The sequence below is a fragment of the Chiloscyllium plagiosum genome, chromosome 5, assembly GCF_004010195.1.
Source record: "Chiloscyllium plagiosum isolate BGI_BamShark_2017 chromosome 5, ASM401019v2, whole genome shotgun sequence".
Classification (NCBI taxonomy): Eukaryota; Metazoa; Chordata; class Chondrichthyes; order Orectolobiformes; family Hemiscylliidae; genus Chiloscyllium; species Chiloscyllium plagiosum.
This window is the reverse complement of record NC_057714.1, coordinates 107,804,017-107,817,749: the sequence shown is the minus strand read 5'-3', so window position 1 is coordinate 107,817,749 and position 13,733 is coordinate 107,804,017. Positions and strand designations below refer to the sequence as shown.

The window sequence follows — 13,733 nt, the reverse complement described above, 5'->3', positions numbered from 1 at the left end:
CAGGGACATGGGTTTAAATCAGTAGCTAAGAATAAAGCTACTCTTTGAAATAGTGTCCACGAGAACTATCAATTCATGTGAAAATCCACTGGATTCAACCAAGTGCTTTCATCCTTATCAGAAAAGGCCTTCATGCGATTCCAGACCCATAGCAATATGGTTGACTGTTAAAGCTGTGCACTGAAATGGCCTCAGCAAGCCATTCAGTTCAAGGGCATTTATAGACAAGCAACAAATACTGAGCTTGCCAGCAATGACCCCATCCCAACAGAGGGAAAAATGTCTTTGGTTGCTGCATGCTTTTGTACTATTCAAAGTTTAGGACCAGATGTTAATTTTGCCACAACAAATCATCTTATTTATTCCTGCCTGTGGAAGAAAAAAAATGTGTATGATTTAAGGAGTTGTTTGGATAATTTTCAAATCTCTAGCCTAAGGCTAGCTGATAAGTACAAATAACAATTTTTAAAAAATGAATTGCAGCAGATGGGAGTTAAATACAGATGCCAGCCGTGATAAAACTGAACAGCAGAACAGATTTCAGAGGCTGAATGGCCTATTCCTGCTACTATCCCATTCATAGTTTATTTCAAAACTTAAACTTCTAATCGTAATACATCACTATCAGCAGTGATCTGCAATGATGTTTCTTGTGAGCTTGAGGATCGTTTAAAAGTGCAAGATACATTTTCATAATGGTACCTTGCATAATGGTAGCCAGTGGATATCATATGTTATACCAAAGCAAATATTTGATTTACCTACAAATTTAGATGTCATAGGTTTTTGAAGGAAGTGACTGAAATCTTCAAAAGAAAAACACATTTTTAGTGGTAGCTTGAGAAAGCTACCTCTAATTATGTGTTGCTTTACAGAATACCTTATAACAATAAAAAAATTGAACTGAATTTCAGAAATATACATTTCTCAATGTTCTGCGAAGGCAATGGCCCTGTGGCATTCTTGCTGGATTGTTGATTCAGAGGTCCTAAAAGTGTTCTGACAACCTGGGTTTGAAACCTGGCACAACAGATACTGGAATTTGAATTCAATAGAAGCTGGAATCAAGAGTCTAACAATGACAATGAATCCATTGTTCAAAGTCAGAAAAACCCATCTAGTTCCCTAATATCATTTAGGGAAGGAATTGTCAACCCTAACATTTTGATTCTAGTTGACTCCATCTTTACCTGCTCTGGCCTATGCTGTGGATCAAGAGTCACACGATGTGGCTGACTCTTAACTACCCTCCAGACATTTAGGGATGCACAATAAATGTTGGCCTAGCCAACGGTCCCCTTATTCCATAGATGATTAAAAAAAACCGCAACTCTCCACACTATCCCAAAAACTAAGGTCTCGCAATCAATTAGTGTATAAAAAGCATAACACAATCAGCCGTACCTGCCCCTCAAATGGACTTTGTTTCTTTAATTTGCTTTCCAAACACGATTCACCTTCGGATTTTTCTTCTGCTATTTGGTGGGGAGGCAATGGAGCATTCTTATTTTTCAGTAGATGTTTCAAAAGTTCATTTCCTGATTCTGGTTTTGATCCTGACACATTTGTTCCTGCAGCTGGACTCTGTGTTGAAACAGCAGGCTGTTGCAAACTGACTTTTCCTTCTACCTTTACTGAATTCTGTGTTTCTACCTTGGACTGAGCATTATCATGGCAATGTGTGGTTTCTGCCTGTTCCACTTTCACAGCGTTTGTCTGAGCGTCTTCATTTGATGGACTGTGACCTGTTTCAGATGGCAGACCAATCTGTTGTATCATAAGTCTGTGTGGTGCACTAGTACTGGAAGAAAGTTGCCGTTCAAGTTCAGATGGAGGCTGGTGGTCATTTGAGTTGTCAACCAATTGGTTTACCTCTTCATTCTCCTGTTCACCCTGATTAAACCCAAACTCCCCAGGCAGATTAACCGATGGGTTAGAAGCAGAGTCAGAAATAGTAGGTGTAGCTGGTGCAGTGATATCAGAATGAGGAGTAGATGGTGTCTTGACTGAGTCACTGTCATCGTCTTTCTTCTTCTTTCTGCTTCTTCTCTTCTTCCCTTTCTCCTCTGGTATGATATTGGAATAAAGTTGAATGAGAGATTGACCTGGGCCTGGGTAATTGCCTGGCAGTTGCATTCCATTATCTGGGCCAAATGAAGGTCCATCACTATTTCCTTGAGAGCCTGCAGGGACACATGGCCCAAAGGGAGCTCTTAGCTGGTTTTGTTGAAAGCCAAGTCCAGATTGTACCTGATTCATAGGATGGGTAGGTGGGCATCCACCTGGGAGAGTATGAGCCTCAGGCACAAATCCTGGTGCCCCCACTGGTCTACGGTCATTGCACTGCATCAAAGGTGTTTGAGGTGGTGAGTTTATGAACTGTGGAAATAGATTCTGTTGCTGGTGAGGAACAAGTCCCATCTGCTGAACTTGCTGCTGTTGAGGCCTTTGAGACTGCATAAAATCACAAAGCAAATCAGAATTAAAATATGGCATTTGAGAGAGCGCGGATGTGTTTAAAGCTGCCATGCCTTGCTGTTGCTCCATTTCCATCCTCTTCTGCATAGCACGATGGCGTTCCACTTCCTTCATGAGCTGGATTCTCTGCCTTTCTTGTTGCTCTCGTAAACGCTCCCTACGTTCCCGTTCCTGAAAGGTTTCACTGAATGGGTTGTTGTCATCAAATTCAACTCGTGGTGGTACATTGGACTGTTGATTTGTTGTGACTGTTGCTGCTTGAGTAGATTGCGTGCTTGTCACTGGCAGCTGAGGTGGTGCAGGGTGTTGCATCCTTGGAGTACTCACGGACATGTGAGGAGGCGCAGTTGCATTAGGATTGCAAGGTTGCCATTGAGGAGCATTAGTCATTCTGGGAGTATTTGGCTGGGTTGGAACAGGTGGCTGAAGTTGTTGCTGGGGTTGTTGCTGTGGCATTATTGAGAAACTCTGTTGATTTACTGAAGATGGCGCTCCACCTTGGACTGAGGGCGGCTGGACTGATCCAGTCGGCATCATGGTAGGTGATGGCATTGCACATTGATGCTGCTGCTTTAGACGATATTCCTCCATCAGTTCTGAATGTTCCTTTTGTTGTTTTCGAATCTGAAAAGTAAAATTTTATGCATCTAAAATCAAATCAACATGGTAATTGTTCAAACACTAGACTAGTCTGAGCTTCAATGGCTCTTGCTAATTGAAATCGTGAGTAGGTGTATCACATAGTCCAGGAAGTCTCAGCTGAGCTTACAATGTAAGGAACTATAAATAATCTCAGCATGAGTTGAGTAAGTTTGGCCAGTATGCCAACTCCCACCATTGTCTCCATGAGAGGTGGACCTATGTATGAAGCTGAGTACAGGATTAAGCCTGCTGTGTTGGGACAGCTTGCTGACACTTAGCACATCTGATGACTTAAAATATCCCAAGCTGTAATACTGGGCTGAAGAATGGAAGATTACCTGTTCCAACTGCTTCTGCACCATACTCTGCTGCTCAGTTACATGCTTAAGTTGTTCTGCGTCTTCTTCTGGAAACTCTCGTCCAGCCTTTTTGGCAGTACGCTGCTTAGCAGAGAGTGCCTTCTTAGATTTTCGGTGTGTCCCAATTTGTTCCTCAAGATACTTCTGCTGTATTTGGAGAAGCTGTTGGGTATCCTGCAGCCATTTCTCATACTGTTTCTTCTGTGCATTATCTGAAAGACAGTGTTTGTATTTACTTATTTGCTTTACTTGTCCATTTCTGACACTTTACCAGAAAAGGAAGAAAAATGCTTGCATTTACTACAATGCCTTTCAATCACAGAACATCGCAATGGGCTTTGTAGTCAATGAAATACTTCTGAACTGTAGTAGTTCTTAGAAGTCATGGGAAATATCGACTAATTTGGACACAGCAAGCTAGGACAAACATAAATGTGGTAACAATCAGATTTTGGTGATGGTTGGGGAATAGGCAACGGCGAAGATAACTTTTGATTTTTTAAAATTACAAAAGGGCCAAGGGATCTTTTATATTATTTCATTAAGGAAAATACATTAATGCAAATATCTAAGGAGCCAAACAGAAATGTTCAATTAAGTAGATAAGTAAATTTAACAAGCTTAGAAAAGGATGCAGAAAAGATTTACAGGCACTGGCGAGTTTGAGCTAGAAGTTGAGGCTGGATAAACTGGCACTTTCTTACTGGAATGTAGGAGGTTGAGGGGTGACCGTACTCGGGTTTATAAAATCATAAAGGGGCAAAGATAAGGTGAAATGCAAAAGTCTTTGGAGAGTTGGGTTGGGAGTTCAAAACTGGACAGCATAATTTTAAGGTGAGAGGAGAAAGAATTAAAAGGGACCCGAGGGTCAACATTTTCACATAAGAGGGTGATTCATATGCGGAATGAACTGCCAGACAAACTGGTAGATGCAGGTACAGTTGCAACATTTAAAAGACATTTGGAGAGGTACATGAATAGGAAAGGTTTAGAAGGATATGGGCTAAACGAAGGCAAATGGGACTAGTCTAGTTTGGAAAAACTGGTTTGCGTGGACAAGTTGTACCGAAGAGTCTATTTCCTTGCTGAATGATTCTGTGACTCTATAGCTACACTTTTTAAAATTAAAAAAGTTACTTACTCATAAAACCTGGACCAAAAGATGGAGGATTTGGTCGTAACATTTGAGGTGGCAAATTCCCATCCTGAAATTAAATTTAATCAAAGAATATTTCATGATTTTCTAAACCAGAAAAAAAAATTAATTACCACTCAAAGAATTGCTGATCTAAGATAGAATATTAACTTTTGTTTTTGAAGTGATACTGTCATGGAGAATGGAGCAACTAGATCATGACTGCAAAGCTTTGTTTAAATCTTAAACCAGTCAGGTTGACTTTGATTAGTCAAGGCACTGCCTTGGATGAACCAGAGAATATTGTCACTGATTTGGTTGGGATGAAACAGGTAGAAAGTGTGTTCCAGCAACAAGATGGTAGTAGAGTAGCAGTGCAGTGTGTGGGTTCCTGCTCGGAGCTTGCCTGCTTTGATTTTTTTTCTTCCTTCACAGCCTTTTCTTACTTTAATCTACGTACCTTCTGTGAGAGATCGAGCTAGCACAGGGGACAGCAAGAGAGCGAGCCAGTGTGGGGGACACTGTGTGCGCGCGCAGAGGACAGTGAGAAAGGTAGAGTCACAGCAACAGGGTGAGATGCTCTTAAGAAGGACAGGGTGGGTCAAATGGCCGGTTTCTACACTGTAGGAATTCTATAATTCTACCTTTGTACTCAAGATGGTACTGGCAGCATTGTACACTTTTTAATGTACTCCTGTATCCCTGTGCTGGAGTACACATGAATATAAAATCTAGTTCTAAATTCTGTCTTCAAAGAATAGGGCCATGTGTATAAATGTATGTAGCTTTCACATGTACAAGTGTGTCACAGAGTCCAATTAACGATGCTCAGTTAGCTGTAAGCATAATTCTTCAAGAAGGATAACACAAAGAAATAACATTATTCCAAGAACCCATAAGTTCTTTTCAAGTATACTTACTCAAGAGGGGAAAATGAAAAATACGAGGTTACGTTAAATGGGATGAAACAAATAGAATACACAGAAAAAATATAAGCACACATATAATGGCCTGAATGTATGATTTCTGTATTGTTAAGACTGAGATTCTTTGGAGTGGATAGAAGGCAAATCACAGATAAGATCTAGCAGGTTATTTCAGTTTGTCGAATGAAATAATTACCTGGCCAACTCCTTGAAGAATGGGATTCTGTCCATTGTCAACACTCTGTGTACTAGACGCTTGCTGACTCACAAATGGAAATCTTTAAAACATAAAGAATAAATGCAGTTAGAAATACTGATTGATTTCTTCAAGCAAACTTTAACTTGAAAGTGAAAGGTAACTATAATCATTCCCCATAGTCTTCAGACATAAAGTATTTTCCTGGTTTCAACATCTATAAAATAAAAAAAATCTGTAAAGAACGTGGTAAATATGATTTTGCACCACGTGCCACAAACATGGACTTTTGACAGTCCAGAAACTCCCAATGTGCATTGTGACAGTGGAGCGAATTTTCAATCTATAAGAAATTAGTCATGCCCAAATTTTGTTTATTTGCTGCACACACCTCAAACTACATCAAGTGTTGAAGAATTAATGAATCCTCCAAATAACCACAGCTGAACCGGTTTGGGTTTCAATCAGTAATTCACTTCCCACTTTGCAAACTAACATCATATCCATACAATCCTTTGAATTAGGAGCAAGAAGAGGCCATATGGCTGAGGATCCTGGAATTGTATTCATTAGAATTTAGAAGGTTGAGGGGAGATCTAACAGAAACTTACAAGATGATGCATGGCTTAGAAAGGGTGGACGTTGGGAATTTGTTTCCGTTAGGTGGGGAGACTCGGACCTGTGGGCACAGTCTTAGAATTAGAAGGGGTCAATTTAGAACGGAAATGAGGAGACATTTCTTCAGCTAGAGAGCGGTGGGCCTGTGGAATTCATTGCTACAGAACGCAGTGGAGGCCGGGATGTTAAATGTCTTCAAGGCAGTGATTGATAAATCTTGATCTTCCAAGAAATTAAGGGCTACGGGGAGAGTGTGGGTAGGTGGAGTTGAAATGCCCATCAACCATGATTACATGGCGGAATGAACCCAATAGGCCGAATGATTTGACAATCGGACAATTTCAATACCATGAGACAGGAAACATAAAAGTGGAGCAACTACTTGAAGTCTACATTTGGAAAGTGAAAAAAGTTACAACTTTTAAGAAACATCTGAATGAGCACATTAAATGCCAGGGCATGGTAGACTTTAGACTAAGTGCAGGTAAATGGCATTAGTGTAGTTTGGTGCTTGGCATATACACAGTGGACCAAGCCGCTTATTCCTTAGCTGTAATGACCATAACTCTAGTATAGGGTTAATTCACCATATAATTGTATATCAATGTTAAGAAAACTGATCTTTGATCAATTTTTAATGTCCCAAAGATATGCAATGCAGAGTGAAGGTTTTGAAATTGGGGAAACAAAGTTAGTGGACTACCCTTTGAATGCTTCATATTAAGAGGTGATCACTTGCCCAACTTGTGCTCTTCCAGCACAAGTATATAGATTTAATGTGCAGACTTTAGGATACAATGTCATTTACTCATTTCTGGATTTATTTCATTGAATCATTTGCTTTTTTTTTCCCATTGGCATATTTAAATGACAAATGCAGAAGGAAACAATTTTGAAGTTGGTGGGGAAACAGTAATAGCTTTTATTAAACTTGCACCATGCTACTTTGCAGAAACAGGTAAACCAGACAATTTTACTGGTGGATATCAAGTAGGGACATAACAAAGCCATACAGGAAGCATAGCCTGTGTGCAATGAAAATGAAGAGCTAGGATATTGGCACTAATGTATGATTCAATTTACATTAGTTTTGGGACATAAGGGAATATTTCAGATAATGCATAACTGTGGCTGATCAGAAGATGCTAGAGGAGAAGACTATGTTCAGGGGCATCAAGCTCAAAATGGTCTTATTTTTATACCAAAGTAAAAACAAAAACAGTAATCTTATGGGCAACTGAAGGAAACAGCAGCCACTGGATCCCACAATCATGTTCACAAGAAGCAATGTGCAGGATATAGTATAGAACAGTGAAGCCAGGGACCATGATGCTGGGGAAAAAGGGGAAGTCTAGCTCACTTTTATTTACAGTCTAATTTCTAACTAATTTCTTTAAATTAATCAGCTGTTCTTCCTGAAAGAAATTGATTGAATCAAGAACTCCTACAAAAGCAAATATTTTACAACACATGCAATCTTTACCTATTCATTACTATTTGTGGCATTCCCAAATTGCTTTGGGCCATAACTCTATTGATTCCCTTCAAGGCCACCATTTTTGCTTTCATTATTGGATCAGTGATTGCGTCAAAATCTAAAAACAAAAAGAAAGACAATTCAGTACAATTTAATAAAAATATTTTAACATTTGTAAAGTATACAATGTAACAGATTGTAATTTTAGTTTAGAAATTGGTTCTGGTTAGCACCAATGTAAATGCCACCCAAATGAGGGACCAGAAGTAGCATCTATCTCAGCTGCATGATTCATTCTACTTCAGAAATGGAATGCACTCCAGCATGGTACACAAGGCAGTAATACACTTCAATACTTCAACCAAATGAATGATTACTAATTGCCAAATGGGTAACTGTCTCAGGTAGTCAGCATTTAGTCACACAGATGAAATTGATTATCAGTTCCAATGTGGGTCATATTAAGGCACATTTACCTCACAGTCAAAGCGTGTGGTGCTGGAATAACAGAGCCAGTCAGGCAGCATCTGAGGAGGAGGAGGAGGAAAGTCGACAATCGAGCATAACCTCTTCATCAGGAATGCAGGGGGCTCAAGAGGGCTGAGAGATAAATGGGAGGGGAAGGGCTGAAGGGAAGGTAGCTGGGAATGCAATAGGTAGATGAAGGTGGGAGGTGATGATGATAGGTCAGAGTGGTGGATGCAAGGGATTGGTGGGAAGGAAGTTGGACAGGTAGGACAATTCAAGAGGGTGACACCGGATTGGAGGGTTGGATCTGGGATAAAGTCAGGGGATGAGAGATGAGGCAGGGTAGAGAAGACAACCTGGGGGAGGGGAAGGGGCGGGGGGGGGGGGGGTGCAGTGAGAGAGAGAGAATCACTGAGATCCTTGTAGAGGGAGGATGAGAACTTCAAGGTGGGCATCCTTGGAAGAGGCGTTGCAGAAAGTAATCAACTAGGAGAAATTAAGGACTGCAGATGCTGGAGATCTGCAGCACGACTCTGATCCCAGCATCTGTAGTCCTCCTCTCTCCACATTTACCTCACATCAATGACATCAGTTGTTGCAAGTGGATTATGCACTACAATAAATAGCCTTGCTGAAAGTAAAAACCAGATTACATAGATCTAATAACAGTCACAAGGGTGGACAACATCACAATGGTCTTGCCAGTGCCCCAACTTTCCAGGAAAGAATAGGTCTTTATTTGTTGTACAATCATGTCAGCTGCCTCTTGATCATGTAGCACTGCTGTATCTGATGGAGTCTGTCAATTTGCTTGTGTTGTAAAGCTAGCATTGGGTTATACTTGGGCTCACAAGCCACATCAAAGCATCTTCCTCAACTACTTCTACTGCTTCAATGATTCTGCAAAGAATGTTATTTCATTTGCATAGATATCATCTGGGTGTGATATTCGAACAAGGGAAAAAGATGCACATTGCTGACTTGCTTTTGAGAGTAGTGCTCCCTTTGGAAAACATAGAAGAGTACGCCTCAGGAACAGGCCCCGTGGCCCATTATGTCTGCGGCAACCATGATGCTGTTTTAAACTAATCTTCTCTCTGCCTGCACATGGTCCATATCCCTTTATTTCCTGCTTGTTCATTTATCTGTCTGTCTGTCTTAAATAGTAAAAACTTGCCTTGCACATCTCCTTTAAAAACGTTTTTCCTCTCAACTTAAATGTATGTCCCCTAGTATTTGACATTTCCAACCTGGGAAAGAGTCGATCCACTCTATCCATGTCTCTCATAATTTGAGATATTTTTATCTGGTCACCCTTCAGCATCTGACATTCTAGGGAAAACAATGCAAGTTTGTCCAACCCAGTATTATAGTTAATTCACTCTAATCCAGACAACCCCCTGATAAACCTCTTTTGTACCCTCTCCAAAACCTCTACATCCTTCCTTTAGTGTGGCAACCAGAGCTGGGCACTATACTTCAAAAGTGACCCAACTAAAGTGTTATAAAGCTGCAACAGCACTTGCCAAGTTTTGTACTACGTGCCCTGACTAATGAAAGCGAGGACTGCAGATGCTGGAGATTAGAGGCAAGAGTGAGGTGCTGGAAAAGCAGGAGAATCGATGAAGGGAATCCTGATGAAGGGCTTTTGCCCGAAATATCGATTCTCCGGTTCCTCGGATGCTCCCTGACTGGCTGTACATTTTCAGCACCACTCTTGGCCCTGACTGATAAACGCAAGCATAGTGTACATTTTCTTTACCACTTTATCTATTTGTGTTGCCACTTTCAGGGAGTTATGGACTTGCACCCAAAGATTCCTCTGCATATCAATGCTCATTCGGGTATTTATTGCACTGTACACTTTCCTCTTGTATTTAACCTTCCAAAATGCATCACTACACTACACCAATTTTCATGTGCCATTTTACCGTCCTTCTTTCCAACTGATTTTTCATGTGCTCTATCCTTTGACAACCTTCCTCACTATCCACAACTTCACCAATTTTTGTATCATCTGCAAACTTTCTAATCAGAGCACTGACATTTTCATCCCTACATAAATTACAAACAGAGGTGCCAGCAGTGATTCTTGTGCAACTCCACTGGTCACAGAGCTCCATTCAGAAAAAACACCACACTACAACTACCTTTTGCCTTCAAAAGATCAGCCAAAATTTGAGGAAGTCAAGACAGTGTGTGAAATCTTCAAGATTCAACAGGAAGCAACAGTCTGATGTGTTCTGGAAGTCATCAACCCAGCAGAGACACTGAATCGGATAGGAAAACATTGTGCTCAAATCAAGTAAACTACATAAAGATGCAATAATTAGGTGCACCAGGAAGTCGTGGGGAAAGAATGGATTGAAAACACCAAGTGCACATCTTTTGCTACAAGAAAGTGTTGGGCGCAGAGAGGTGAAAGGATAGTACACTATGGCATTTTGTACAGAGGAAATGAGAGTCATTATCCTTTGGGAAATGAGAAGGGAGGTAATGAAATGCATCCATCCAAAATATCCAGAAATCAAGTCTTGTGAGGGGAAGGCAAGAAAAGTGCTCTACTGGACAAACATGAGCAATGATATTAAGGATCACATCAGCCAGTACAATGCTTGTAACAACGCCCGAGATAAGCAAGTTGAATAGCCGCTCATGACTTAGGACATCGCAGACAGATCATGGATAAAGCTTGAAGAAGCACTCTTCACTGTCTCAGGAAGTGAGTAATAATGTCACAGTTGAATACTATTCTGCCTAATGAGTATGAGACCAGATGATGTCCAACAGCTACAAGTGAGATTTTAGAATGCCTAAGAATACACTTCAGTTATTACAACACTATAAACTACTTGAGTGACAACAGGCCTCATTTAAAAAGTGAAGAATTTAGCTGCTTCATAACGATTGGGAAAATCAGCAATATGCACTTTCTTGATCTTATCCCCAGACAAATGGAAAAACTGAGACAGCAGTGAAAGCCGTAAAAAGGATGATAAAGAAATCAAGAAAATCCTGCATGCATCAAACAAGGAAATCTTTGAGTGAAGTAGTACATTTATTGAAGGGCATGGAAAGACAGCTGTATCCGAATGACTCTTAATAGCAAAATAACTATTTAAGTCAGACGTAACTGCATAAGAGACTGACAAAATCCAGGTGAAATAACAGATTGCCAAATTTCACTTTGGTAAACTGCTAAGTCATTGTCAGAGCTGAGCACTGAAGAATCAGTCAGGCATTCAACACTTAACAAAACTCAGCCCACATGGGAATTCAAACCTGTTTAGAGCAGATATCACCTTGGTAATGAGGTGAATGCGAATAACTAGATATACCTTTGCAACTCTAAAAATGTACATAAAACGAGAGAAGCTGTGTCTTCTCTGCCACAATGCAATGCATCAGAGAAAGACTGATCCCATCACCTGCAAAGTACAGAACAGCCATCAGCCTCAAGTGTCCACTATTCCCCAGTAATAGTTAGCATGGAAACAACATCCCCTGGAGATGGAACATCATATAGGAAAGAGCAGATACCAAGGGAACAGCCAACATCAACACAAATACACACCATTAGGAAACGTGCATGATTTAAAGACCATGGATGCAATGCATGTGCCAAGATCAAAAGTATAACTGACGAACGTTAACACTGCTGATAATGAATTATAAATTTTCTTTATGGCCATGTATATTGGGAAATTTGTAATTGCAAATCATTGCACATGTTTTTGTTTAAATGAAAGGAGGGATGTTTGAAGAAATGCAATTGGTCACATTGTGCACTGGCTTCCTCTGATGTAACTGCAGGTGTGCGCAGCCAGTGGCAGCCATTAATTGCACATTACTTGTAATAATCCTAATAACGGTCACTGTTTGTCGTAAAAATCAACCTTTAAGGAAGGAAATCTACAATCCTTATCGAGCCTTGCCTATACCCGACTCCAGACCTACAGCAACATTGCTGACTCTGAACTGCCTTTCGCAATGGCGCAGCAAGCTATGCAGTTCAAGGGCAAGAAGGGGTGGGCAATGAATGCTGGCCTTATCAGCATCAGACATATTCCATGACAGAATAAAAAAACAACTTGGATAAAAACTTCTTCTGTATTTACAAGTGACAACATAACAAAAAAAAACATAAAAGTGATTTAATTGCACATGCACAAGAAAACAGGTGTGAATAAATTCTAACATAAAAGTCTGATCGTATGCTGAAGTAAACAAATTTTTCTCTCATCAAGACACTTAAACAGGGTAGACAGGATTATGGACTATGTGTTGGCAGATGGGATTAGTTTAGAATTGCATTGCGGTCAGCACAGAAATGGCAGGTCTGTTCCTATGCTGTACTGTTCAATGCTCAAAGACAAAGGAGCAAAATGAAAATGATCAGATCCCCACTTGTCCTTCAACATTTCTAGCACTGATACATTAAATCTACTGTTCACATTGATTATTGAAAAAGAATATCAAGGTAAACTCACCAATATTGGGGAAGAAAGAATCAGTGGATCGATGGCGTATCATAGCCTGCATTTGTCGTTGCTGCTGCTGCTCTTGCCTTTCTTGTTCCAAAAGGTCCTGCAGAAGGAGAGGTTGCTCTTCTAAAAGAAGGGGCCGCTCACGCTGACCCTGAGGACCTACTGCCTGAGGAAGTATAATTTGCTGTGTGGTGGGTAGTTTACTGGGACCTGGTTGATTTGCAATAACCACATTTTGACTTGGTTGTTGCCCTGCCGTATAATTCTGGCCAGATGGCTGCGCTTGGAAAAAGGCCCTATTTCCTGAAGAGCCCTGCGAAAAGTTACAGTTTAACCTATGACCCATCTGCAAATTTTGGTTTATTGCATTCTCAGGAATTTGCCCTGGAGAGACTGCCATATTAGGAGATTGTGGGATACCAATATTTGGATGCGGTTGAGGTGATGGCACAACCTGGGTTGGTGAGCCCAATGATGAAAGTCCAGAACTACTTGGCTTCTCAGTTAACAGACTTGAAAGAACTGGAGTAGAACCAGTTAGAGTGCAAGAATTGCTCCCTACAGAATTAGATGTCTGGATAGAAGATTGTGAATCACTGAAACCTGGGCTAGCCTCCTTAGATTCTGTGTTACTGTCAACTCTTTCCTCTCCCTTTGCCATTTCCAGTTCTCCTTCAATGCAAGGGTTAGAAGCAGGTGCATTATCTGTTACTGTATCTTTTGTCTCAGTCTCAGGTGTACCTACACTAAAAGGAGCATCACGATTTCCATCATTAACACCATTTTCAGATTTTATGGAATGCTTTGCATCTTTTGGACTATGTTCATCAGATCCTCCACTTGATTTTGCAGTTTCGTCTTTCTCAGGACAACAATCAGATTGTTTTCTTGCTTTGGCTACTTGATCACATTTTGTTTCTTCTCCAGTCTTGCTCCGTTCATCTAAT

The 13,733-nt window shown here is 40.5% G+C and overlaps 1 protein-coding gene across 1 annotated transcript in view; it reads right to left on the bottom strand.

The window, feature by feature from the left end:
* Positions 1 to 13,733, bottom strand: part of kmt2ca (lysine (K)-specific methyltransferase 2Ca) — a 502,252-nt gene that overhangs the window by 53,473 nt on the left and 435,046 nt on the right. Inside the window, exons 39-44 of the mRNA XM_043691052.1 lie at positions 12,790 to 13,728; positions 7,838 to 7,949; positions 5,737 to 5,818; positions 4,621 to 4,684; positions 3,459 to 3,691; positions 1,405 to 3,102 (exon numbers count right to left, since the gene is read on the bottom strand). Coding sequence (XP_043546987.1) covers positions 1,405 to 3,102; positions 3,459 to 3,691; positions 4,621 to 4,684; positions 5,737 to 5,818; positions 7,838 to 7,949; positions 12,790 to 13,728 — 3,128 coding nt within the window. The remainder of the gene's footprint in view (positions 1 to 1,404; positions 3,103 to 3,458; positions 3,692 to 4,620; positions 4,685 to 5,736; positions 5,819 to 7,837; positions 7,950 to 12,789; positions 13,729 to 13,733) is intronic.